This window comes from Nematolebias whitei, chromosome 4 (genome assembly GCF_014905685.2).
Source record: "Nematolebias whitei isolate Nwh7 chromosome 4, NemWhi1, whole genome shotgun sequence".
Lineage (NCBI taxonomy): Eukaryota > Metazoa > Chordata > Actinopteri > Cyprinodontiformes > Rivulidae > Nematolebias > Nematolebias whitei.
The window spans coordinates 29139192-29165330 of record NC_056501.1 but is presented as its reverse complement, the minus strand read 5'-3'; the positions used below and the strand labels follow the sequence as shown (position 1 = coordinate 29165330).

At 39.9% G+C, this 26139-nt stretch overlaps 1 protein-coding gene across 1 annotated transcript; it reads left to right on the top strand.

Annotated features, from left to right (window-relative positions):
• Positions 1–80: 80 nt before the first annotated feature.
• LOC119408540 (cadherin-related family member 2) lies at positions 81–15353 on the top strand (the record flags this gene model as incomplete). The annotated part of the gene is given in 17 exon segments (XM_037675377.1): positions 81–142; positions 265–508; positions 4274–4513; positions 4602–4671; positions 4755–5339; positions 5457–5528; positions 11761–11810; positions 11918–12069; positions 12206–12302; positions 12410–12498; positions 12592–12663; positions 13949–14087; positions 14217–14338; positions 14445–14558; positions 14659–14742; positions 14924–14981; positions 15066–15353. Coding segments are annotated over 17 exon segments (2400 nt in total), but the record flags the coding sequence as incomplete, so codon positions are not given.
• Positions 15354–26139: the final 10786 nt, after the last annotated feature.

The window sequence follows — 26139 nt, the reverse complement described above, 5'->3', positions numbered from 1 at the left end:
GGATCAACATCAAACATGGGCAGTCTGAAACACATCAGTTTGGTTTTTATAAGGGTTTTTACATTTTGTTAAAATTCCAGGCAGAAGATCCGGATACCATGGATCAAGGCAAAATAACCTACAAGCTTCTTCCAGAAAGCATGTATGTCTTCATTTAAATATTACTGTTGTACTTCAGCTAATCTGAATGCACAGGGCTACTGTCTGCCTTCTGTTATGTTATCCAATCCACATGATGCCTAAAACCAAACTGATGTGTTTCAGACTGCCCATGTTTGATGTTGATCCAAAATCTGGCACAGTTTATGTGAAAAACGGTGCTCTGTTGGATCGTGAAGTCAGATCCCTATATTCAGCCACTTTGCAGGCCAGTGACTCAGACAACAAGCCCGGCTCTACTGTACTGGAGATCACTTTGACTGACATCAATGACCAGCCTCCGGTCATCAACAGACAATCTTACCAGGAATATGTTAAAGAGGGCGAAAATTTTGAAAGCAGGATTGAGGTAAAGAATAGGACATCATCATACAGTAACATTTTGTCTTTAGGTTGCAAATCACACAGCATCTGAATTATTAAAGTAATTTTTAAAATATGATATTTGTATGTTAACTCTCTGTAAAACTGTCCTGATGCATGCTCAATAATCTAGGTAGATAAATCTAAGAAGGTTGAACGAGGTCCTCTGGCTGGATTCTTCTTTGATGAAACATTTATTTCTTGGACAGTGAGGTCTCAGTTGCTGTTGGAGGTCATTTGGAAACTGATGTGTACTGCAAACCCACCCACACAGGCCAGTACTTGTGGTTTGACTCCCATCACTCAATGGAGCTTACGTCAGAAGTCATCAGGACTCTGTGCCACAGAGCAGACAGCTTCCCCCCCCAAAAAAAAAAAAACAACAACAAACAAAACAAAACAAAACAAAACAAAAACAAACTCAGAACCCAGGGAGAAGGAGAAATCCTGCACAAGATAGGCCCTGGAGCAATGTGGATATCCTAACTGGTCCTTCCTGAAAGCAGATAAGAAACCCAAACAGGACTCCAGCCAGCCATCAGGTGAAAAGGAGAAACTCCAGCCCAGATCTAGACCAGTTCTAAATGTGAATTCCCTGTGGCTTTCAACCCTCAAAATACATACGGCAGTGCTTCTCAATTATTTTCGGTTACCCCCCCCCCCCAGGAAGAAGTAAACATTTCGCGGCCCCCCAACTCTCCGCCGCGACTGTAAATAGTATAATTTGTCTAAAAAATTGTTATAAATACACCTCTGCATAACATTGTTCCCTTATTAACATTAAATAAAAAAAGAAAGAAATATAGATCAACTTACAACAAAGATTATTAACATTGTTTTATAGTCTGTAACAGAAAAGGCTTAAAGTGCATCTGCCTGAAATTAAAAAAAATATATCCTTATTTAAACTGTAAAATCTTTTGACCATTTGATATTGAACAATCAAATTAAATACAATCAATAAATAATAATACATTCAAATTGATCAGCAACATTGTAAGTCAGGAGTGTTATATAAAACACTTTGACCTTCAAAACAAAAATGAATAAAACAATTTGTGCTGTTTTTTTTTTCTTTCTAAAAAATGTTGTCAACGTGAAAGAGGAAAGAGGGGGCAGGTGTTGCTCTCGCTTTGAGTTTATACTCTTTGTTGCTGTGTGCTGTGGGCGAAATGCGTTCAGAGCGGAGGACTTGTTAGTAAAGAATAGAGTCCTAACATTTATTAAACATTACTTCTGTATTAAAAAACACACAAAAATTGTGCTTTGACAAACTAAAAAAAAATTGTTAAAGTAAAAGCGGAAGAGGGGCAGGTAACGCTCTCGATTTGAGTTTATTCTCTGTCGCATGCGTGCTGTGGGTGACAAGCGTCCAGAGCGTCACCATCTGAGGAGGTGTCACAGCGACACTAGCATGGCTCCCCAAATGACAAGACAGAGATATTTGTTCATAACTTTATTATTAGTCAGCCTGAAAGTTGCCGGATTTTAGCAAACAGTTGCCGGATGCACCCTGACACAATGAGAATGGTGAAAAAAAAAAAAAAAAAACAACAACCCCTAATCCCTGCCACAAAATTTTCCCCGGGGTCACATGCGCCCCCTTCCCGGCATTGCTCGGGGCCCCCCTAGGGGGGCGCGCCCCACTATTTGAGAAGGACTGTATTACAGCAAGTGCTGGTTTATCCCAAAGATCCAGTCCCCTGGCACAAACAGAGTAATATTGCGTATGCTGTTCAGTGTCAGGAGGGCTGTGATCAGTCTTACATTGGGGAAACTAAACAGCCACTGGCCAAAAGAATGGTCCAGCAGAGAAGAGCAACATCATCAGGGCAGGACTCTGTGGTCTACACTCATTTCCAGGCCAGCAGTCACTCTTTAGGAAAAAATATGTTCACATCCTGGATAGAGAAGAACGATGGTTTGAGAGAGGAGTGAAGGAGGCCATCTTTGTGAAGAGAACACATCCATCATTGAATAGGGGAAGAGGTCTCCATGTTCAACTGTCCCCCTCTTAAAATGCTGTTATTTCTAATATCACCCAGCCCTCTGTGAATAGTAAACAGCCATCGGGGCACTAACAATCAATTGTTAGACTGATGGTCCTCCTTTATCATGTGAACAGCTAGTTTTGGCTGCCACCAGCAAACTGGTTGATCCAATACGAGAAGGTGCTGCTTATAAGACTGTTGCAGCTTCTCAGACCAAAGAAGTCATTTTGATAAAAGACCAAGCATTTGAACAAAGAAGAATCCATCCAGATGATCTGACTCAACCTTGTTAGTCTCTGTAAAATTCAAAATTCACCAGTATTCTTAAAAGTATATCAAGATTTGTATTTCCTTTTTTTTACACAGCATAATATAAGGTGCATTTCAGTTTATCACTATTTCAGAAGTTTTTCTTGGAAGCATTTGGTATGGGTAAACTCCCAACAGAACCTTTGTAACACAAATTAATGAATAATTTATGTTTAAGTGAATACAGGTATGTATATTAAACAAGTACATAACATGAATAGAGACAGCAGACCATGTTAAACTGGTACAGGACATGCATGAGGATTCAGGACAGTGGTGAGATATGCAGAATGTGACAGCTTCAAGGTGGAGGTGGGAGTGCATCAAGGATCAGCTCTGAGCCACTTCTTGTTTGCTCTGGTGATGGACTGACTAACAGATGAGGTCAGGCAGGAATCCCCATGAATATGATGTTTGCAGATGGTGTGATCTGTGGTGAGAACAGGGAACAGGTGGAAGAGAACTTAGAGAGGTAGATGTATGCACTTGAAAGAAGAGGAATGAAAGTCACACATAGCAAGACAGAGTGTGAAGGATAGAGACAATTTTAACTGTGAAGCTACAAAAAGTAGAGGTCACAAAGATGCAGAATTTAGAGTATTTAGGTTTTACAGGGAAATGGGGAATGTGGTAAAGAAGCGATGAAGAGAGTCCAGGCAGGATGGAGTGGATGGAGAAAAGTTTTAGGAATGATTTGTGACAAAAGGAGGGCAGCAAATGTTAAAAGAAAGGTTTACAAGACCTTAGTGAGACCAGCCATGTTGTATGGTTTGGAGACAGAGACATGGACAAAAAGTCGGGGGACAGAACTGACAGTGGCAGAGGTGAAGATGTTAAGGGTTTTTTTGTAAGTGACAAGGATGAAGATTAGGAATGAGATCATCAGAGGTACAGCACAGGTTGAACAACTGGGAGATAAAGTTAGAGAGGACAGACTGAGATGGTTTGGGCATGTCCAGAGGAGGGACTGTGGTTTGGACATGTCCAGAGGAGGGACAGTGGGCATATTGATAGAAGGATGGTAGAAATGCAGCTGCCAGGAAAACAAAAAACAAAGAGGAAATATAAGGATGCAGTTAGAGAGGACATGGAGTTAGATGGAGTGAGGCGTTTCGGTTTTTTGCTCTTCAGAGGTCGTCACAGCAAGTCATCCTCCTTCATCTCACTCTGTCCTCTGCATCCTCTGTCCTCACTCCAACTACCTCCATGTCCTCTCTAACTGCTTCCTTATATCTCATCTGTGACCATCCTTTTTGTCTTTTCTGCAATGTTTGAGCAATCTGATTTAAAATAGTTAAAAAATATATATTTTCCTAATTCAAAATCAAAAGCTCTATGAAATGTTTCATATTCAAAAAAAGAGGATGGTTTCCTTTTGATACTGTGTTAATGCTTTAACACAAAAAGGTTAAAATACTGCTTCTTAGTTCCTTATTTTCTGGTATGAACAGGCTACAGACAGAGATGAAGTCGGTTCGGTAAACAGCGAGATTTGGTTCAGTATAGAACCAAACCAATACAGCAACAACTTCACCATAGATGAAAACACGGGATGGTTAAGGAACAAAGGTGAACTGGACCTGGAGTGGCTGGATCCAGAACTGAAAGGCAGGATTGAGCTAAATGTAATGGCCACCGATAAGGGAACTCCCCCATTGTCGAGCACTGTACCCTTTATCATCATTTTGGAGGTAGGTCTTGTGGCAAATTATTTGTACCATGGTAGAACCACACCTTAGGAAATTATAATTGCTGATCTTTTCCTCTGATACTCTTCAGGATGACAATGACAACACACCAGAATTTAAAGAAATCGCTTACAATTTTTCTGTAAAAGAAGGAGAAAAAGGCAAGTACTTTTGATTACAAGACCTTTGTGTTCAGAACTAAGATTTACAGTTCACTGCTTTAATTTTATTTTTTTCTAAACAGGTGCATTTGTGGGTTCTGTTCATGCTGAGGATCGGGATCAAACAAGCGTCTTCAACCGTATTTCTTTCCGGATCATCAGCGGAGGCTTGGGCAGCTTCAGCATCATAGCCTCTGCAGCTGATAAGGGTTACATTGGAAAGATCTCTGTGGACCAGGACATTGAGCTGGAGTATGAAACAGAACACACCCATTTTCAATTGCAAGTGGAGGCTTCAGATACAGACTCAAAAAAAAGTGTTGTGACGGTAGAGGTGAATGTGCTGGATGTGAACGATGAGAGGCCAGAATTCCTGCCTATTGATCCAGTGACTGTTAAAGAGAACACTTTCATCATTGGACCTATAGGAAGTTTCATAGCCCAGGACAAAGACACTAACCATTCCCTGATCTACAAACAGGAATCGGTCAAATGCAGGTGTAACAACAACCTGAAACAATGCGAATGGTTTATCGTCGACCCAACTGGAGAAGTTAGAGTCAATCCAAAAGAAACAGTTGATTATGAAGAGTGTGACCAGGCAGTGATAGAGGCTCAGGTGGAGGACGGATACACAGAGAAGGGAGAAAAGGACAGTGTTAAACCAGGTCAGAATTTGCTGTTTTTAAAAGCACAGGAACACTGAACCAAGATAGTATGCAAACACAATTAAAACAAACATGTTTCACACAAACTGTTGCTTTTTCTTTTGGATTATTTTTCAGGACTAATGGTGATCAACATTGAAGACATCAATGACAACGCTCCCCAGTTCATTTACTCAGATGATGTATTTGGTGAGTTTTGATCAAAGAGCTAATGCTTTCCTTCTTTTTTCCCAAGCAGAACTCAGGTCTACTTCCTACAAATTGTTTGCACAAAAAACACACTCATTTTGCCATGAGCTTCTAGAAAATGAGAGATTAATCAAATGTTGTTAGACACAATGTGAACCGTACAGTTAGATACATTTTTGATGAAGGAAACCAAATTAAGCAAGTGGCAAACATGTCCTTGAAAGTATTTAGAAAATCAAAGCCTCATATGAACTTTAGCAGAATACATTTAGACCAAATGGCATAAGCAGTTTTGTTTGATTAGAGAACAGTGGCTTCCTCTTTAAAGACCTATCACTGAAAGTATGTGTTGCTTAGTTCTCTCCTGATTTTAAATAAGCAAACTTTATTAAAATTGTAAGACACCTTTAGTTGGTGAGATATTAGAATCAGATGGATTTAAAAAAAAATCAAATAAAGATGTGTAAACTGTGGGATTCAATAAATAAAGGCAACATAATCAATAATGCCATGCATTTCCAAATATTCCTCTGTTAATTTCACAGTGAATATTGGCCAAACTGTGTTACCTGCTGTTAAATTTTGACAACATAAACCCCAATTGTCCTTCTGTAGAGCGTAAAAATGTCAGGGAAAACTTTACCATTGGTCTTCAAAGTTCATTCTCAATAATCCAAGTAAAAATCCAACAAATTTCAGTCAGGTCATCTGGATGGTTTCTTATTTTTGTTGAGATGTTTAGTCCTACATCGAAAGGATTCATCAGTCCGAGGAGCCCTCAACAAACTTGGTCCCACAAGCAGCACACTCACATAGTGGACCAACTAGTTTGCTGGTGATAAGATGGTTTCTGGGGCCAGCCCTCTCCCCAAACGGGGAGACCAAACATCTCACCAACAAAACAAACAAAAAAAAAATAAACCATCCAGATGACATGACCATTGTTGGATTTTTTTACCTGGATTACTGAGCATGAATTTTGATGTTTTGAACCTCTTTGGCCATGGCTGCCTCAGAGGAGTCGACAGGGGAGAGTGCGGACTCCAGAAACCATCTTATCACCATCAAACTTGTTGGTCCTCTATGTGATGGGCTGCTTGGGGGACTAAGTTTGTTGTGACTCCAATAATTCTCAGTCCAGATGACCTGACTGAGAATTATTGGATTTGATACCTGGATGATTGAGTATGAACTTTGTTTGTTGCGGCTCCTCCTCAGACTGATGAAGTCCTTTGGATGAAGGACAAAACGTCTCAACAAATAAAAAAAAGAAACTGTCCAGATGACCTGACTTGACTTTGTTAGACTTTACAATTAGTTTTTTTGCAGAACACAAGGGCATTCCGACTGAACAAGGCTAAATATATCCTATAAAAAAAAATTTTGATGACATTTTTTATTGTGTTTATAGCTGTACTGAGTCTGCACAAATTACAGAAACTAGAATTTTGGTAAAAATCTGGTAAAAATGATGCACAGAAAATCCATTTGATTTTTAAAACCATTTAATTAAAATTGTTTACATTTTAAATTTTATGTTTATACTTAAATAAATGTGCCAAAATTGACTAAAAGATTGAAACTTTATGTTTTGAAAAGAAAGAAAGAAAGACATTTCGAAGTTAAAGTCATGTGCATCTCCAGGAATGGTCAACTCATTAAGAAAATGTTGGTTACGTACTGCAACCCCAGATTATATGAGTATAGGCGCAGCCCTTTAAGGCTATCACTAGTGGGTTTATCCCTTCTCGCAGCACTGAAAACTTAAGTCCACGCCCACCTGCTGTGTGGGCCTCACCCCCGGTCCGTATAAATTACTGTGAGACCGGGTAATCGGCTCCCAAATAGCTTTTTTCTTCAGCCATTTAGGAATCAGTGAGGCCCAGAGCTCAAAGGGCTGCACCTATACTCATAGAATCTGGGGTTACAGTACGTAATTAACGTTCTATTTCGTCTAAGCTTTGCCCTTTAAGTCTATTGCTAGTGGGTTAAAGGCGAAGCAGGATGGAGTCTATGCCTCTCTGGGTCCATTCAGACACAATATAAAGCGCACGCTTGCACCAAAAACATTCCATCAACTCAGCCTTCTGTGTGCGTAATTATGCGCTGCTTAATTACGCGTTCCATGCACAGGAGCACGCTGCGTAATTACGCGTTCCATGCACAGGAGCACCCCAGAGAGAAAAGGTCTCCGACGGGGAAAAAAGGGAAGGCTGAAAAGCAGTTCTGCAGCTGAGAATGGAAAAAGAACAGAGGTTGCATATTGTAACCGTGTAACAGTGAGCAGAGCAGGTCAACAGCTCTTCAATATGAACTGATTAATAACAAATGAACTGATTAGTAATCAAATGAACTGAATGGTAACAGTAGTCATGAACTGATTAGTAACAATAAAAACAGCAGTCATGCACTTGTGACTGAAAATAAATGTTTCACACTGTAATTGCATGCAGTCAGATGTGAGTTTAAAACGAAATTCCATGAAACAAGTAAAAATCGTTCTGTTAGAACACTGAAAACAGAATGGGTCATGGAGAAAGCAGAAACATCACACAGATAAAAGCGAATAAATGAACAAAGCGATGACCAAGCGGTCACCGTACAAATGTCCTCCACTGTCATCCCTCCATGCAAAGCTGTAGAGGATGAAATCCCTCTGGTGGAATGAGCTCTGAGATTCTCCGGAGGCTCCAATCCAAATGCTCTGTAAGCTTCAGAAATAGCCTCACACAGCCAGTGTGAGAGGTGCTGAGTGGATAATGTGCAACCTGCAGAGATGTCCCTATAATGCACAAACAGATGCTGAGTCTGGCGCAAAGGGGCCGTTCGTGCTATATAACATGCCAGCGCGCGCACGGGACAGAGGAGATGGGATGATGCTTCCCCCTCTGATTTGTGAGGAGGGGGATAAAACCCCTCCAATGTTATCATTCTCAATTTAAATGAGCTTGTGATGGGTTTTTTTTTTGTTATGAAAGCTGGGTTAGGTCTCAGCACAGCTGAGCTGCCATCAGCTTGAATCCTGAGGCATGATGGAGCAGCAGAGAGTGCAGATAAATCGCTCACTCTCTTTGCTGATGTCAAAGCCAACAGCAGGGCTGTTTTAAGTGACAGGAATTTAAGTGACACCTGATCTAAAGGCTCGAACGGAGCTTTGATCAGAGCTCACAGAACCATTGTTAGGTTCCACTGTGGAGCTAGTGGGCGTGACACCGGTGTGTGTCTCCGTATACCTTTTAGGAAATGTTTCATCAATGGGTGATTAAAAACAGTTCTGTCACTGAAGCCCTCGTGACAAGAAGAAATAGCCGCAGCTTAAGTCTTAACTGTACTGAAAGCTAGATTTCTGTCCATCAGCTGCAGCAGAAAGGACATCATGCCACCTAGTGGACATGAGATGGCCTCTACACGTTTTTCCGTGCACCAGCACTGAAAAACTGTCCACTTTGATGTGTACAGCGCTGTGGCAGAAGCAGCTTGTGAGTCTTGGATTGTGTACACCAGTTCTTGAGAGAGATCCATTTTCTCTAAGCGGATCCACTCAGCTGCCAGACTCAAAGGTGCTGGCCTATTTCTGGGTGACTCCTGATCGCTCTTCCCACCTGGAGGAGAGCATCGTCCCTCCACAGCAGTTTCCACGGTCAGCCCGATAATAGACGTTGCAGGTTTGGGAACCACAAGGCGCTCACACGCTCAGGGGCTACAAGGATGGCTGACAGTTCTTCCTCCCGGACTCAGTTCAGAAACCGTGATATTAGAGGGACTGGAGGAAATGCATAAAGGAGCATTTTTGGCCACGGGCTGTGGGCAAAAGCGTCCACTCCTAACGGTGGGTCGTCCCGTGGGCTCAGTGAGAACCATAATTGACACTGGGCGTTCTCCGGTGTGGCGAACAGATCCACTGCTGCTCGGCCGAACCAGCTCCAAATCTGAGAAATCAGCTCAGGATGGAGGCTCCAGTCTCCGTGGCGAGGACCGCCCCTGGACATTATGTCCGCTCCTCTGTTCAGGATGCCGGGGATGCTCTGATGGAGAGCAGGTTTTTGTGTGCCCAACCCAGCTGTCTCGCAATGCGTAACAGTTGGGCTGAGCACACGCCTCCCTGCCGGTTTATGTAAACTGCAGTAACTCTGTTGTCTGTGTGGATCAGAACATGTTGATTCCGCAACAGGGGAGCAAAATGCTGAATCACATTTCAAACTGTGAGACATTCCAAGACGTTTATATGAGCTGATGTGTGAGTTGGCCACTGCACCCCCACCAAATGAGACAGGCACGTTCCTCCCCAGCCTGACGGACGCTCTATGAAAACTGAGACATGTGACGTAGGCCTGCTGATAGGAACTCCCTCTGATAGAGTGAGGGGGTTTCCCAAGTGATTCAGGTCGGTTCCCACGGAGGGGGGCACAGAGATCATCCGCCTCTTCTGACGCACTGGATCTATGCGTAGGCAAGTGAACCATCCCTGAAGGCATCTCATGTGGAGTAAGCCCAGCAGAACCACAATGTGAGCTGAGGACATCGTACCCCAAAGTTTCATGATCGAGACAGCTGTTACTACACTGCGGGGTTTTACACGGCGGAGCTGAGCTGTCAGAGCTTCAGCTCTCAGCTGTGATAAAGGGGCTCTCATGGTGACTGAATTTAGCTCCACTCCCAGATAAATGATCATCTGGAATGGGAGAACTGAACTCTTTTCCCAGTTTATGACAAATCCCAGGTTCAGCAGGTGTGACGTCAGCGTTTTGGTTTGTGCAGCTGCTTTCTGTCTCAGATCATCCATGTAGAAAATAATTCTCATTCCTGCTCTGTAAAACGGCTGCAGAGCCGTCTCCACGCATTTTGAAAACGTGCGTGAGGTGAGGGGATAGCCGAACGGGAGCATGATATACTGGTACTGAGTCCCCTGGAAGGAAAAGCGCAGGAACTTTCTGTGCTTTGGAATGATTGGTATGTGAAAATAAGCGTCTTTTAGATATATGGAGGTAAACCAATTGTTCTGGTGAATGTTGTCCAACAGCTGTTTGGTTGTCAGCATGTGGAATTGTCTCTCTATGATCGATTTGTTGAACATGGACAAGTCGAGGATGGGTCTCATTCCTCCAGTCTTTTTTGGGACCAGGGAGTAATGTGAGTAAAACCCTGTGTTTTCCTCTCCTCTGGTAACCCTGGAAATTACATTTTTTATCAGTAGTTCCTGAACTTCTGAGTGGAGAAGAAATCTGTTCTGGAGATGACAGAACCGTCTCTATAATCCCTCTGAACAGTGAGAGTTGAGCTGTGAACTGCAGTGTGTAACCCCCTGCTGATCAGACGGTCCATCCATCTGTCCAGGGAGCCAAACCTTCCCGCTAGATCATCCGATCTGGGTGGGGGGAGGAGAGGGATGGAAAGTCCCTTTGTGTAAGCCACCTCCTGGATTATGCCGGGCAGCTCCGCGAGGAGGGCACCGGCGGCTGGGAGTGGTGTGTTCGCCAATGCAGAAAAGCCCGGGGGGGGCATTTGCTTGCCCCCCCCCTGTTCCAACACTGCGCTGTCCAGGAGGGAATGAGCAGCGGGGCTGCTGCTGACATCGCCTTTTCTGGAGGAATCATCCAATTCGCTCCATGACTCAGCGTCAAAAAAGACAATGGCGTCATCAAGCGAACAATTCTCTGCCACGGAAAGGCACTCCTCGATGTTAGCCTTGAACAAGGATGCTCATCTCTGCTTCTCCTCAGGAGGGAGGAGGTCACAGGGATGGCAGGAGGAGGTGAGGTCGGCGTGGCGGGGACCCAGGCATCCTTCACAGATGTCGTGCCGGTCAAAACTCAAAATGTAGCCGGTCTGGCAGGATGGGCACAGGCGGATGGTGCTGGCGCTGGCCATTGTCTTCTTGAAAAAGCAGTGTTGGTTGCTTGCAGAAGAAAAAATGGGAGTCGATTACCCAGTCTCACCGTAATTTTTACGGACCGGGGGTGAGGCCCACACAGCAGGTGGGCGTGGACTAAAGTTTTCAGTGCTGCGCTGTGCGCTAAGGGATAAACCCACTAGCGATAGCCTTAAAGGGCGAAGCCTATACGAAGTAGAACACTGAATTATTAAGGAGCAATTTAAAAATAAAATAATTAAATTTGAAAATTTGTAAGAAAAAAATTAAAACGTTCAAACTTTTTTTTTTTTTTATATAAAACTAATTTCAACTTGTCACTATACGCTAACTCCAATTCAACACCAAATTGTCTTTTTCTAGTTGTGGTGGCTGAAGGTTCAAATAAAGACACCTCGGTTGCACATGTCACTGTGAGTATGACAGAAAAATCAATAAAATGAAATGTTTTCAGCCTGTCGATGGGAAGTGTAGCATCATGTCTGCAGATTCTTCCTCACATTTCTCTTTATGTTCCCAGGCTATAGATAAGGACTCTGGAGAAAACAGAAAAATAGAGTTTAAAGTAAAAACAGTTCAATTTCAACACAGTAATAATCACACAGAAAATCTCCGGCTGCTGTTCGAGGCCGTTACTACACAACAAGATGATGTTTTTGTTGGGAACATTCAGTAAGCACAAAATAACTATTTAAAGCTAAATTTTTCAGTTTTAAAAATGGGGTTTTATGCATTAATATTAGTACATTTAACTATTTTGAGTGTAATGTGTTTATAGATTCACCATTGATATTTCTCACTTCTTCAGATCCAACACAGGCCTCAATGTAGATCTGATTGGAAAATATTTGGTAACAGTGACAGCAACTGATACTGGAGGTCTTGAGACCAGCAATGTAGTGGAGGTGAGGCACATGATTTGAATTATTTCAGTGTTTTGTAACAGAGTTTTACACAGACTGTTTAAAAAAGGCAGCTAATGTCAATGCTTGTGCACTTTTTTATGCTGCAGATTTTCACTGTTGATAAGCGCTACCAAGTTGATCTTGAGTTTTTACTGTCCGAAGCCGAGGTTGACCAGAAGCTTGATGAAATCAAAAGGTATTTTTCTCCTTCAAACAGTTTATATTTAGTTTAAACTGATTACTGTCAACCAAATCACCTATTTTATCCCCTTCTTTGGGACTTCTCCAGGGAACTTATGTCGGCCACCAGTGCTGTAGTTAAAGTCGTCGATATTAAACCAGTATCTGGAGAAACATCCAGGCAAGTCTTTTTTTACACCATATAAGTAACGCACATGGTTCAGTCCAAGTGTCAACAGCTCTTTGCAGATTCTTGGATTACTCCATGCATATAAAATTCAAATTAATGTTTACATGTTTGAATGGCATTTTGAAAGATTGTTTTGTGAACATGGAATTTCAGCTCATTTTCTTTCTTTGTTCCTTTGTTGCTTTGTAGGTTTGCAGTTTTTGTCCCTTTCCATCCAGATTCTTGTTGATACTAAAAGGAGGCTTCTGTCATTGGTCTTGTTTAATTCACCTTGGCAGCTGTCACATTTATGATTTAAACTAAATTACTATTTACTCTAGAAAAGTAGCAATAGAAAAAATAACAGTACTTTTACTGGCAAAGTCCATGCACGTTTACTGGTTCTATACTTTTATAATACAATCATATATGAAACAGTGTTTTTTTTTTTCTCCTATTGATGGCTAAGGTTTCTTTAAACTATTTTTTAAGCACATTTGTGAATGGCTACCAACTACACAGCTACAGTGGTGCTTGGAAGTTTGTGAACCCTTTAGAAGTTTCTATATTTCTGCATAAATATGACCTAAAACATCATCAGATTTTCACACAAGTTCTGAAAGTAAAGACAACCCAGGTAAACAAAAGAGACAAAATATTACACTTGGTCAAAACCAAAAAAGTTCATGCTACAATTCAACAATTTTCAGTCAGGTCATCTGGATAGTTTTTTTTTTTTTTTTTTTTTTTTTAATTATACTTGGTCATTTATTTATTGAGGAAAATGATCCAATATTACATATCTGTGGATGAGAAAAAAGAAAGAAGAAGTTGGTAAAGATAATGGCTGGACATATCTGCAAAACTACAGGATTTACATTTTTCTAACTGCACCATTTAACATAGTTCAGGTGACCTTTTATGGTTGATTTTCTAGTTTACAAAGAGTATTTACTTGTGTTTGTGTGACTTTGTGCAGATAATATATTTTTTTAAATAGTATTTTTTTATGTGAGAGGGGGCAAAATTTCTTTTATTTGCAAAAATTGCATCTCTCGAAGTTCGTGAAAAGAAAAAAATCCTGATTGAAACGTCCACTTGGAGGATTTCTTCACACAGTCTGTATTTGTGCACTAGGTGGTGCCAGTGATTAGTCTACAAAACTGTGTTGCTTTTGATTAAAATAATTCCTCACAACAGTAGAAACAGTACTGGACACAAACAAACCATCTTTCAGATCATCTATAATTTTGAATAAAGATTTCTCTGAGTGATTGTTTTGTGTGTTTTTCCTCAGGAAGGAGGTGGACAAGACTGTCCTAGTGACTTATTTTATCTTTCTCAACGGAACTGCTCTTACTAGAAACGAGGTGGAAACCTTGCTCTCTGTGGGGGAACATTTTATCAAACTAAAAGAGCTTGGCCTCAATAATATCGTAAGTATGAACAGCTTTAGGATTACATTTCCTGAAAGTGAGAACTTCCAGTTTTAAAGTTGTGCAAATCAAGTGTAAATTATATCCTAACATCCCAAGCGTGTGCTAAACTTCTTACCTTCGTTCCAGGGTGCGGGTGAGCCTGAGCCTGGAAACAGAAATCCTATGGTGTTCATTCTGCTGGGGGTAGTGGCAGGCCTCATTATTGTGTTGCTTGTTCTCACCACCTCACTGATGTGCACTCGCAGAAAGTAAGAAAGAAAAAAAATAGCAAGAGCACTGGACTGAACCTTAAAATGGTTGATCAGAATGTGAAGGCATCAGTCAGCGTGCTGATCAACTTCTTTCACGTTGCAGCTATAGACGGAAGCTAAAAGCATCTAAAGCCATGAACACTGCATCTATGGTGAACTCCAACAACCAGAAAGGCGGTGCAGTGGTACCTGGAACCAACAAGTACACCATGGAGGGGTTAGTGTGTTAATAATATCAGTGAACATATAGCTTACACACAGGAAATGTTCAATTGTTTAACTGGGTTTTGACTGTTTGTGTGACTCATCTCTGACAGTGCAAATCCAGTGCTCAACCTCCACATCGACACGACTGTTGCTCTGGATTTAGATGGGGAGAGCTCTGACATGGACAAAGTCAGGTAAAAATTAAACCAATGAAAGCTTTTATTCTTTGGCATCATGAACTGGGAGGACGTCCAGCTGTACATATTGTCAGAGTTCTACCTTCAAAATGCCAAAAAAAACCCAACTAATTTGAGCAACAGTAACATAATAGCGTTTACTGAAAGTTTACACCATTTTCCTTCATTTCCATCAAAGCCTCAACTCTTTAGATGACCACTATGACACAAACTCCAACGACACAAACTACGACATGGTAGGTGTGCATTAAAAAGTGTCTTCACTCATGAAAACAAGGTCTAGATTACGATTTAAATTAAAAACCTGCCCCACATCACAGCAACGGATCAAAGAGGAGGAAGAAGACGATGGGCCGCCGGAGTACAACGAGCCTCTGAGCGCAGCTCTGGCCCAGGTGGGCCCGAAGAAAACCGCCAAAACATCTAACGTTGGTTTTACCAACCCAATATTTGACACAACAGACCTGTGATGTAAATTCAAAATAAAGAGATTAAAAATATTCAGGTTCAGGCAAGCCAAGTCATCTCTTTCTGATGTCTTCCAATTGTTCACACCAATAATAACCTAATTTAAAGTTTGGTTCTAGATTCAAGACTTTAATCAAGCATGTATCTAAAACATATCTTAAAAAAATAAAACCAATACTTTAGTTCATTTTAAAAAGTCTACAGCGCTCCAAGTGTGTGGAGTTTAGTTTGGCTTTTTGAACATTTTTAAACACTTGTCTGAGCTTGGCTGCTTTTAAAACACACAGACAATAAATCTGCTCTAACTCTAAAGTTTTAACAGGTGCTAACAGGTATAATACAGATGAGAAATTACAAATTAATTCTGACTTGCTGCATGTAAATACAGAAGCAAAATATCTCTCATAAAATGTCAAGTCCTTGCAAACATTGAAATAAAAATGGGAAAACAAACAAAAACAATTATTAGTTGCACAGATAATCACTTTATTTATTTTAATTTACTAAGAAAATGGTTAAAATCGTTGTGGGACTTGACATAATTTGAGTTGTAAGTTATGTGAGCATACATTTCTATATTTTTTTGCACTAAATGCTACTGAAAAGTTAATAAAAAAATTAAAATACCATGAACTATCAGTGTGACTATGAAATCCTTATTTATGGGTGCACATCGACCCAAATCGTTCATCAGTTGTGTTAACTCGGCTTTTGATGTACAAAGACCTCATTCAGAGTGATGCTGTGTCTTTTTGCAAACCACATACTTCTTTATTAAGAACCAAATGAATGTATTACATGTGCAATCTATAAATAAAATTTGTTTCTTTAAAGTTTTGAATTCATAAAGTTCATTTGTTAATACAAACATTACTGACACTGCAACAATCTCCAAACTAAAACACATTTAGCAACTTTTTTAGCACAAAATCTACAACTAAAACACTTCTAATTGCATTAAAATACAGTAAAGAAAAAAATAAATAAAAAGGTGATGCCTATTAATTTTACTTTTTCAAAAGATGATCTTGTTCATCTTTATTAAAGGGATGGTTTGGACAACTTTAATCTCCTAAAAATCAGAGTAATTTATGCAAACACTATTTTATAAGCCTTTACTTTTTACACTTTACTGTCAGATGTACTTTACATGGTTATTTATAAAATGTTCTTTAGTTGCGATAGGGAGCAGCCGCAGCTATAGCAGTTCTGGTGCAGACTGGGGGCATTTCATGTTGGAATATCATAATATTCCTTATGGAATAAATGTGTAATGCAAAAAGATGACATGGAAAAAGTTTATAAAATACAAAGTAGCTTTCGCATGAACTACTATAACATTTTGGATGATGAATTTGTTTTAAGATAATGGAAATCTTTTTTTAAGGTGACCATGCTTGGACGAGCTAGTAGATTTTTCCACAGCAGTTCATACAATCACTGTATTATAGACATTTACCCAGTTGTCAGTTTCATATTACACACATGTTCCCAGAAGTGCTACAGCTAGCTGTGTTGTTGCTAGTTGAACTCGTAAACCATAGATTTCCATGCAGTGTTGCCAACTCCTCAGTAAGAAAAAGAGCTATACGTATTTCTCACAACCCACGCGAGTGCCCATTCCACCATTGTGTATGGAACGCTTCACTTGGTAACTACTATTTCTGTCTACTGACACATTGCAAATTAAAACACAGTTCTCATCAGTGACAATGAATGGTACGATGGAGCTTTAGGGCCACGCTAAGAGAAAAAAAAATACAAAAACTTATATTACGAATGATAAAGCAGACTTACAACTGCGGTAAAATGATGAATGATAACCTGTAGCTTTATGGCAATGCTGGCTGCATTGATGGATTTAGTCATGACATAATGTGGATGGAGGCATATTTCACAAACAATGACCCAAAAGTGATCGCGGACTACTTCATGAACCCAGTGACTCACATTGGAGGCGATCCACAGCATAGACATATATACATAGATGCCCTACATTGGGGCGTCCGCCATATTGGATGTAGCAGATATGCTGGTCAACTAATACAACGAAATGGACTGAACTTCATAAAATACCGTTCTACAAAGAGTTTGAAGTTGATGCCTGTCATTCACACACACTAATGTATTTGGAAAACAAACAGGCACCAAAGACAACATTTGTAACTTTTAACATGATTACGATTATTAACATTTAAAAATGTTTACTTCTTAAACGTTTAGGTTGTAGGTAAACGCTAAACCATGTCTTATTTTGAGTGTTTACAACAACTAACGCGTGTAACACTATTACTGTGGTGATAAATTTCAAAATATTCACATTTAACATTTAATTTGTGTCTGTAATAACCAGATCCTGAAATGTAGATGTGAAGTGTGGATTTTCTGAATAAAGAGCACTAACGTTATATATATGCAATCTGTGTGTGTATGTGTGCATGTCTGCAAGCTATAAACCTTGGAAAAGAACAGTCTTATTCAGCTTTTTTCCGTGTTGCCACTGTGAATGAATAAGGCATCTTCCATCTATTGCTTCACATTCAAAATGGCGGTGACGTGGACGTACAATTCAGCGGTCAATGAGGTGTCTACGTATATATGTTTATGGTCCACAGCAGGTGAGAGTCGACCCAAAATGTATTTAGAGTTTATTTTCATAATATTATGACTTTCTTCTCATAATACTATGACTTTATTCTTGTAATATTATGACTTTAATCTAATATTTTTTTATGATTTTTTTTCTCTTAATCTAATTTTTTTTCTTAGTGTGGCCCTAAAGCTCCATCGTAGAATGGAACTAGCAACTGTGGATCTAAAAACAAACTCAACTGGATGTTGAAACTAGGGCGAGATATGAAGAGAAGTGTCTCTTGATTGGAAGGAAGGATACTTATGAACTTGAAAGCAGAGGAATGTTCACTACTTGCAGTGACTTACATATACATTTTGAATTATCTTTTAAACAAACAAAAGTAATTATAATTTTAATTAAATTAAAGGCATTAAAAAGAAAAAAAATGCTTGTAAGCTCAGGCATCCAGGTAGATAACAACAAAAAACAATACTCCTTCAGTCTACGGCCTGCCATCCAGATCTGTCTCATAAGTAGCCTTCACTGCTGTGTTTCAAGACAACCTCCTGTTGGAATCTCAGAAGCAGAGACAGATCTGTTTGGCAGGCCGCAGACTGGCAAAATCTTCCAGATGAGAGACGCAACGTTTCTCACTTAAAGAAACTGGTCCAGATGACACAATTTAACCTTTTTGTGTTAAAGCCATTAAATTGCTCAAAGCAGTAAATCATTGGACGCCTTGAGCCAAGATGCTGACGATAATTCGTCACAGCCAAGAGTGCATTTTTATGACACTCTATGGTTTTTGAAGCTTTAGTTTTGCTTAGAAAATACCTATATCAATTGATGTCATTTGAAAGGTAAATTTGTCTTTTATTTAATGTTGATGCAAAAATGCTAGCGGCAGTGGATTATGTGCAGTGGTCAATGATGCAGGAACAAAATGTTCAGCAGTTCTGTGACAGTTCAGGTAATGAACAGAAATGCTAAAAGATGGATTCAATTTTTTGCTATAATTTCTAGTGATATAGGCATGGTCCATAGAAATTATATACCAAAATAAAAAAATAAAATAAAAAACATATTTTTTACTTGTGAATTCTAAAAGGTTCTGCACTTCTGAACCAGGTCCTCAATCAACATATAGCCTGTATAAATAAAGGTTGAATGAAAAATATTGCCATAGAAGATCGCAGGAACAAAATAAGTGCCGGGATGTAGTGAAGCTGTGCAGAAACCACGTATAGTCCATCCTTAAAGTCTCTTGAAGTAACTTGATGACATCTTCACCTATTTTTTTCATAATTGGCTAATGAGGAATAACATCATGGGAGAAACAGACTGAGTAATAACAGCCAATATGTTTAGAACAGCAAATTTCTTGTGTTTTTGCTAATGTTACAATTTAAACTCATTTATTTTATCTGGACTTGGGAAATGTGAATGAGAAGAGAGGTATTTAAATGCTGTGATTTCTTTCATCCAAAAAAAGAAAAAAAAAAAGGGGCCGCTTTGCGCATGCGTGATTCATTTGCCATCTGGATGGGTGAACATCTTATGCTGTGACTGCTGGGGAGGGATGCTGTGTGAGTCTGGGTCACACGTTATTATTTGCTTGTTGAGAAGTGTCAGAAAGATACACATTTTCATGGCAGAGTCTATAAAAGTCCCAAGTAGCACTAGAAAAAGTATGTTGATACTCGCTGTTTAGAAAAAAAAAATCACTAGAGAGAACTAAATCCTTACTAAATATAACCACAAAGTCGCTAGGCTGGCAACACTGATCCCATGAAAATAACTGACAATGATATAACAATTAAAAAATATATATAATTTTCATGAACCTCTATAAACATGCTGAGATGGATTTTAAGATGGCATTTAACTGTTAACACATAATTCTGGACACAAATAAACACTGCTCAGTTTGAGGTTGTTAAATGAGCTCTAAAACAAGAACATACATTGGTCCTATTAAAACCTTTAGAACCCCACTTTAAAAGGTCCAAACGATCCCTTTAATTATATTGATATACTTTTAACTATACAACTGAGTTGAAGCTAAGACTAAAATATGTAGGAAAAAAGCCTGCAGTAATGACAGACTACTCTAATGCATACACAGAAGAAACTTATATCCATTTAAATTCCCTTCAAAGTCACCTTTGCACTTGACAGACAGACCTTGAGGTTGTAAGTAGAAATCTACCATTATCCCTGTCAAATGCATGTGTAAGGCTTCTTAACAGAAGAACATCAGAACAGCAGAAGGAGAGCTTGTTGCCATGGTTTCATATTTTCTGAGGTGCATAAAAAAGCAAAGACGGCTAAAATGACTAAGTGGGCTAGACAAAAAATATGAAAGGAGAGAAGCTAGGCTAACAATGACAGTGATGTATCACTCCCTTGTAACTTGGAGTCAATTACCCTGTCAGTCCATTCTGAGTGACATCACAGGAAGTTTTAGGAAAACATCAAGATAAATAAAGTAGTATGGCTGTTTGTCTGTGAATAATGTTTCCGGTTACCAGCTCTATGATTTCAGGCTCGTTGGTCTCGTGCGAGGGTGTGATTTCTTTCTCACGCTGTCAACAGGACGTCAAGCTGTTGTAAATTAGAACATCACATTCATCAGATGGGATTTTAGAGTGAAGCTTGTTTATTTTTTTTGTTTGTTTTTTTCTGACCAGCTGTTGAGGTTCGGCTCTCATCATTCATTGGTGTGAGCTCGGGTGCAGCAGTGTGGCTGCTGCACGTTCTCCATCAGCCCACGAAAGGGATTTCTTCTGCGTCGGCTCCCCTTACTGTCTTGATCTTCTTTCTTCCTTGCCTGGTCCTTACCTGACACCTCTTGCTCAACCTCTGAGGGCTCCTGAGGTGTCATGGAGGACTGCTGCTTCTGTTTCATCACCTGCTTCTCAAGATGTTTCTGGATGGCTGAGCCCAGCACGGCTACTTCTACCACTGCTCCGTACACCTCCCACGTCATTCCCTTCTCGTCCCAGCTCACCTCCTGCACCGGCTCCTCACATGTATCCTCATCTTTTTCCTGACAGTTTGTAACCTCAGTTTTGTCCTCCTCTTTTTTTACTTCCTCTTTACATGTTTTCTCTTTGCCTTCAATCACTTGCACTTCATTATTTTCCTCCTCTTCCTCTTTCTCCTCCTTGATCTTCTCCTCTATGCTTGCCTCTTTCTTGATCTCGGGAAAGGTTGTAGAGATGGGAGTTCTTGGGGTCATGGGTGCCGTTGCAACAGAACGAAACTCCACCTGCTGCCCGACCTGCAGCTCAGCATCTTTTGTCTCTGTACCTGTGGAACCACATTTCCCAAAAGAACTGGGAAAGTAGAAGGCCTGGTCCCCCTCAGGAGGGGTCATGGGGCTGGTAGCTACAGACTGACAATGCACCACCTCCAGGCTCACCTGTGTTCGAATGTTGTGGCAGCCAAAGGGAGCTGGGGATTCGGGAGGTTTCGTGCCAGAAACTTCAGTCACCTTCTCTCCTGTACTCTTGTTGTTTGTTATCTCAGAATTATCATTTATGATTCCGTCTTTTGGTTCCTCAGGTTGTTTTTGGTGTGAGTTTGGCTTTTCAGGAGCTTCCTTTCTATCCTCACATTTCTCTTCTTCGTATTCTTCAATTTTCACCATCTCTGGTTCAACTGGAAGAAAGTAGGACTCTGCCTTCTTTTCATCTTCATCCTCATTGTTGCCATGTTGTGTCACTAGGATTGTAATGTCTTGATCCAAGCTGCCCATCCTTTGTTGCTTGGACTGGCTACCATCATCACAAGTTCCTTGTGAGCAGACTGATCCAGAAGCTGGACAGCCCATGGATCTCCCTGCAGATTCTATCTCTACTTGACCTTTTGTTGCTGCAAAACTTTCCTGTTCCCTACTTTGATTTTGCTCCTTGTCCTTTCTCATTCCCTTCTGTACCATCTCTCTTCCAACAAGCACCGGAAAAGCCGTGGTAGACGGCGTCTTCGGGGTCATGGGGGATGTAGCAACAGAGCAAAACTCAACTTGCTGACCCACCTGCAACTCAGCATCTTTGGTGTCAGCAGCAACGCCCTCGCATTTTGAAAAAGTGCTTGGAAAGAAGAAGGAATGGCCGCCTTCTGGTGGAGTCATGGGGCTGGTGGCTGCTGAGTGACACTGAACTACCTCCAGGCTCATCTGCGTGCACATGTGTTGCTGTCCAAACGGTGCAGGTGAGCGTGGGTCGGAGGGGTTTGGACTCGGCAGCACTGGTACTTTTCTGCTGTCGCTCCTATCCTCAACATCTCCATGACTCTGGGGGTTGATAGAAACTGTTGCATCGTTTTGTGTAGCTGTTGTTTCACAAGCTGCAGTTTGCGGTGTCAGAGGCATTACATCAGTCTGTGTACAGTCTTTCACTTGCTCAGAGACTGATGGGTCAGAAGTTCCACCATCCACTCCTGAGAGCCCTTGATCTTTAGATATCAGGGCTTTGTCTCTCTCCTCCACACAGCTGGCACTCATGTGCAGATTTTGCTGATACTCCTCTCGACTTGTTGACTGTTCACTTGTGTGTCGCTGATGCACCTCGGCAGTGGCGCTGCTCTCTGTCCTCTGTCCTCTGTCATCAGACTTCTTCAAAGGCTGGTGGTCTTCTCCGAGACCCCTTTTCTCATCTTTAAGACTTCCCATTCTGTCTCTTCATAAAAGTGTTAAAATAACCTGCAGGGGCATAACACAGCACAGACAAGTCGTTTGTGCAAGCTGAAATCAGAGGCTGTAGCCCACGCACGAGCCGAGGATTGAACAACAGCTTGTTTTATATCACGAAAATATTCTGCAACTTAAAATCAACATATTTAAACACACGTAACCATGGAGACATTGATGAGAAAACAAAATGCTTGAATTAAACAATTTAACAAACTTGTTTTACAATGACACATTTTTTTGCTAATTGTTTTTACATTTGTAGCTATAATAAAATATAGCACATATGATATAGCACCAACAAAACATGCGAAGGAGGCATTTAATATTGTCTGAAAAGCAAAAAAGAGAAAACTAACTGGGGAAAAATCAAAGTCAAAGACACATACCTCAGCAGCAAAGTGACACTGAAGCTTCTCCGCAACTCTTCCTCAGAATTAGGTCAAACATCACAAATCTCAGTGCTGATTGAAAACAACATCTGTCCGTGCTGTTCCACTGTTTGATTGATTCTGATTGCGCTGGCTACAGGTTTGTCTCTAGAAGAATCTATCTTAGGCAATCCTCGCTCTTTAGGCTGAGGCTTGTGTGTGTCTATTGAAAAGCTTCACATTTCCAGTTTCCCTGGAAACCACGGTCGAGCTCTGGCAAGCGAGTGGTAAAGCAATGACAAAAATCTCTGTTCTGCTCTCTAATCAGAGGGAAATCACAGTAATTAACCACAGGTTCTCATCACAACACAATGGTAACTGAACAGACTGATGAACTGGTGGCCTGGTGAAGGGACTTTGCTGGAAAAAATTATATCAAAGAGGCATAAAGTGACTAAAAATGTGTTTCAGTAGAAATTGTCAGTGGGAGGTCTGATGGAGGGAGATATATATATAAATAAGCCAACTGACCTTAAAAAACACACAAAAAAGGCAATGTATAACTTTGTCAATTTTACATATATTTAGCTAAAATTCAACTTGATTGTAGTTGAGACTGATCCCTAACTCCTTTTTGGAATGCCAACAGATTTAAAAAGATGTATTGTTAAAATTTTGCCATGGAATATATGAAATCTACACAGTCTGCCACCAAATGTTCTCATTCATTCAACCTTTTTTAATAAAGGTTAGTCTCATTGAGTCACAAGGACTCATTTACAAGAGAGTGTTAAACAAAAACTACAAATGAGGTAGACACAACAATAAACATTCATACAAAAGCTTATAAAATGAAAGTATATAAAAGAAGTGATATTAAAAAAAATTAAAAGACATGCTACATTATTCATTCAACCTTTATTTAGACAGGTTAATTATAAAATGGTGTAAGACACTAGAAACTGGAGCCTCTCTGCATTGATGTTTGCATTGAACTTAACAGTTGTTTAAAATCCCTTAGACCATTCACAGCCAAACCTATTCTAAAACGTAAAAATGTCAAGTCAAGTCAAGTGAAGGTTCTTTATTGTCATTCACATCACATGTGGTACATGAGGTGGAACGAAATTGTGTACACAAGATTTCAGTTACATCCAACAAAAGCATAAATTGTAAAATAAAACAGTACTAAAAATCTAAGATATGAACTAAGAATACACTAAACCCTTAATAGTGGAAAAACAATACGCCAAACAACAGCAGCCTGAACATGAGTCTGTGTGAGTATATGATTATAAATTAATACAACATCATGAAATAAATCAGTAGCAAGAGATCAGCAGCATGGATAATCAGCAGCACATCAACAATAAAAGTGGCGATAACAGTGATTTTTTTTTTTCACAGTGATATTCCTTATTAGGGATTCATGAGTCTATAATGTCTAAATGTCTAAATCACAGTAACATTACAGATTCTGGCCTAAAGTTTGATGAAGCTGAGAGCTATTTACATGACATACTCTTGGTGGTACTCATTTGCATAAAACATTCATGTTTACTGCTGGATTCAATAGTAATTGTCTGGCCAATAAACATATTTCATTCAAACTTTTAGAAAGTAATTATTAAATACATATTTTCAAATTAATAACTTTTGAGGCCACTGCAAGTCAAGAAGGCCACCACAGTAAATTACCATCACCCAACACAAGAAATTGCTTTATCTCAGTCAATTTTACAGACATTAAGCTAAAGTTAAATGTGGTTGTGACTAGGGTTGGGCATCGAGTCTCGAGAATCAATTGGAACGTTCTGGTTCTTGGAATCGTTCAATTTTTGTATTTTCAATTCCTACTTTAGATGACTAGTCCGCCGGCCGGAAGAAGAAGCCACCTGCTGAGTAAAGTTAATAAAAAGTAAAAAGGTCATAGAATTAAAATTCAAATAGAAGTTCAAATAATTTCATCCAGAAAGAACTCTAGCTGCTAGCTCATTTTTACCATGAAAACTTTTTTTTTAACCCACCTCAAAAAAGAAATGGAATCGAGAATCGATAGAAACCAGAATCGAAATGATAAATTGGAATCTGAACCGGAATCATTCAAATTCAAACGATGCCCAACCCTAGCTGTGACTGACGAATTTACATCATATATTCATGACAGCCCAAATGTAATTTTCAGAGTTTGACTTTATTGGCTACTGGGCCATAATTTCTCACCACAAGATGATTTTAAATAAAAACTATGCCATGAAAGGCAGTGTTGAATGATAACCATTTAACCAGTGAATACAGGGTGAAGTGGTGGGTACGATAGTTACAGCCAGTTATGAATCTTAGCGCACCATGATAGACAGCATCCAACATCAGCAGGGTTCTTGTAGGGGCGTTCATGTAAATGTCACATGGAGAGAAGGAAAGTCGCCTACAAGGAGCCCATGACAGATAAGATCTGGCCTCCATGCAAAGTAATGTTTATTGCCTGGATTTCAGGTTTATTTGCCAAGAGATACTTTGTTGAAAAGGTAGAGTTGATTAGGTCATCGATTCCTCACTCTACAGCTGATCCCGTTGTCTTTGTCCCCTGCTCAGCTGTCTTGAATCAGTTTAAACCTTTTTTCTCTCTCATTTTTAAATGATGTTGTTGGTCACATGAAATCCTCATGTTCCCCTGCTGATCCCATCCCTGCATCGTTTTTCTTAAAGAAGTTTTACCCTTGATCGGACCCTCTGTTCTTTATAGCCTATACAGGTCATCTAGACGTTTTTTTTTTTTGCTGAGACGTTTCGTCCTTCATCCAAATAACTTTTTCAATCTGAGGAGACACTGACAAACTGGAGTCCCACAAGCGACCTGATTGAACATTGTTGGATTTATACCTGAATTATTGAGCATTAACTTTGGTGTTTTGAACCATTTTGGCATGGTTGCTTTAGAGGAGTTGACAGAGGAGAGGGCGGGCCACAGAAACCATCTTTTCACCAGCAAACAGTTTTTTTTTCCACTATGAGAGTTGGTGCTTGTGGGTAAATCCATTATTATTACACATGAACTTGACCTTCAACTTGTTCAAATTTCAGACCAATCTTAAAACTTCCTTTTCTTTTTAAGATATTTGAAAAAATAGTTTTAATTCAATTAAATGAGTTTTTAAATAAAAATGGTCTTTTTGAAAAAATTCAGTCTGGTTTTAAACATTTACACAGAACCAAAACAGCCTTGATAAGGGTTTCTAATGATTCTGGTCAGTTTGTGATACTTGTACTCCTTGACCTTACCACTG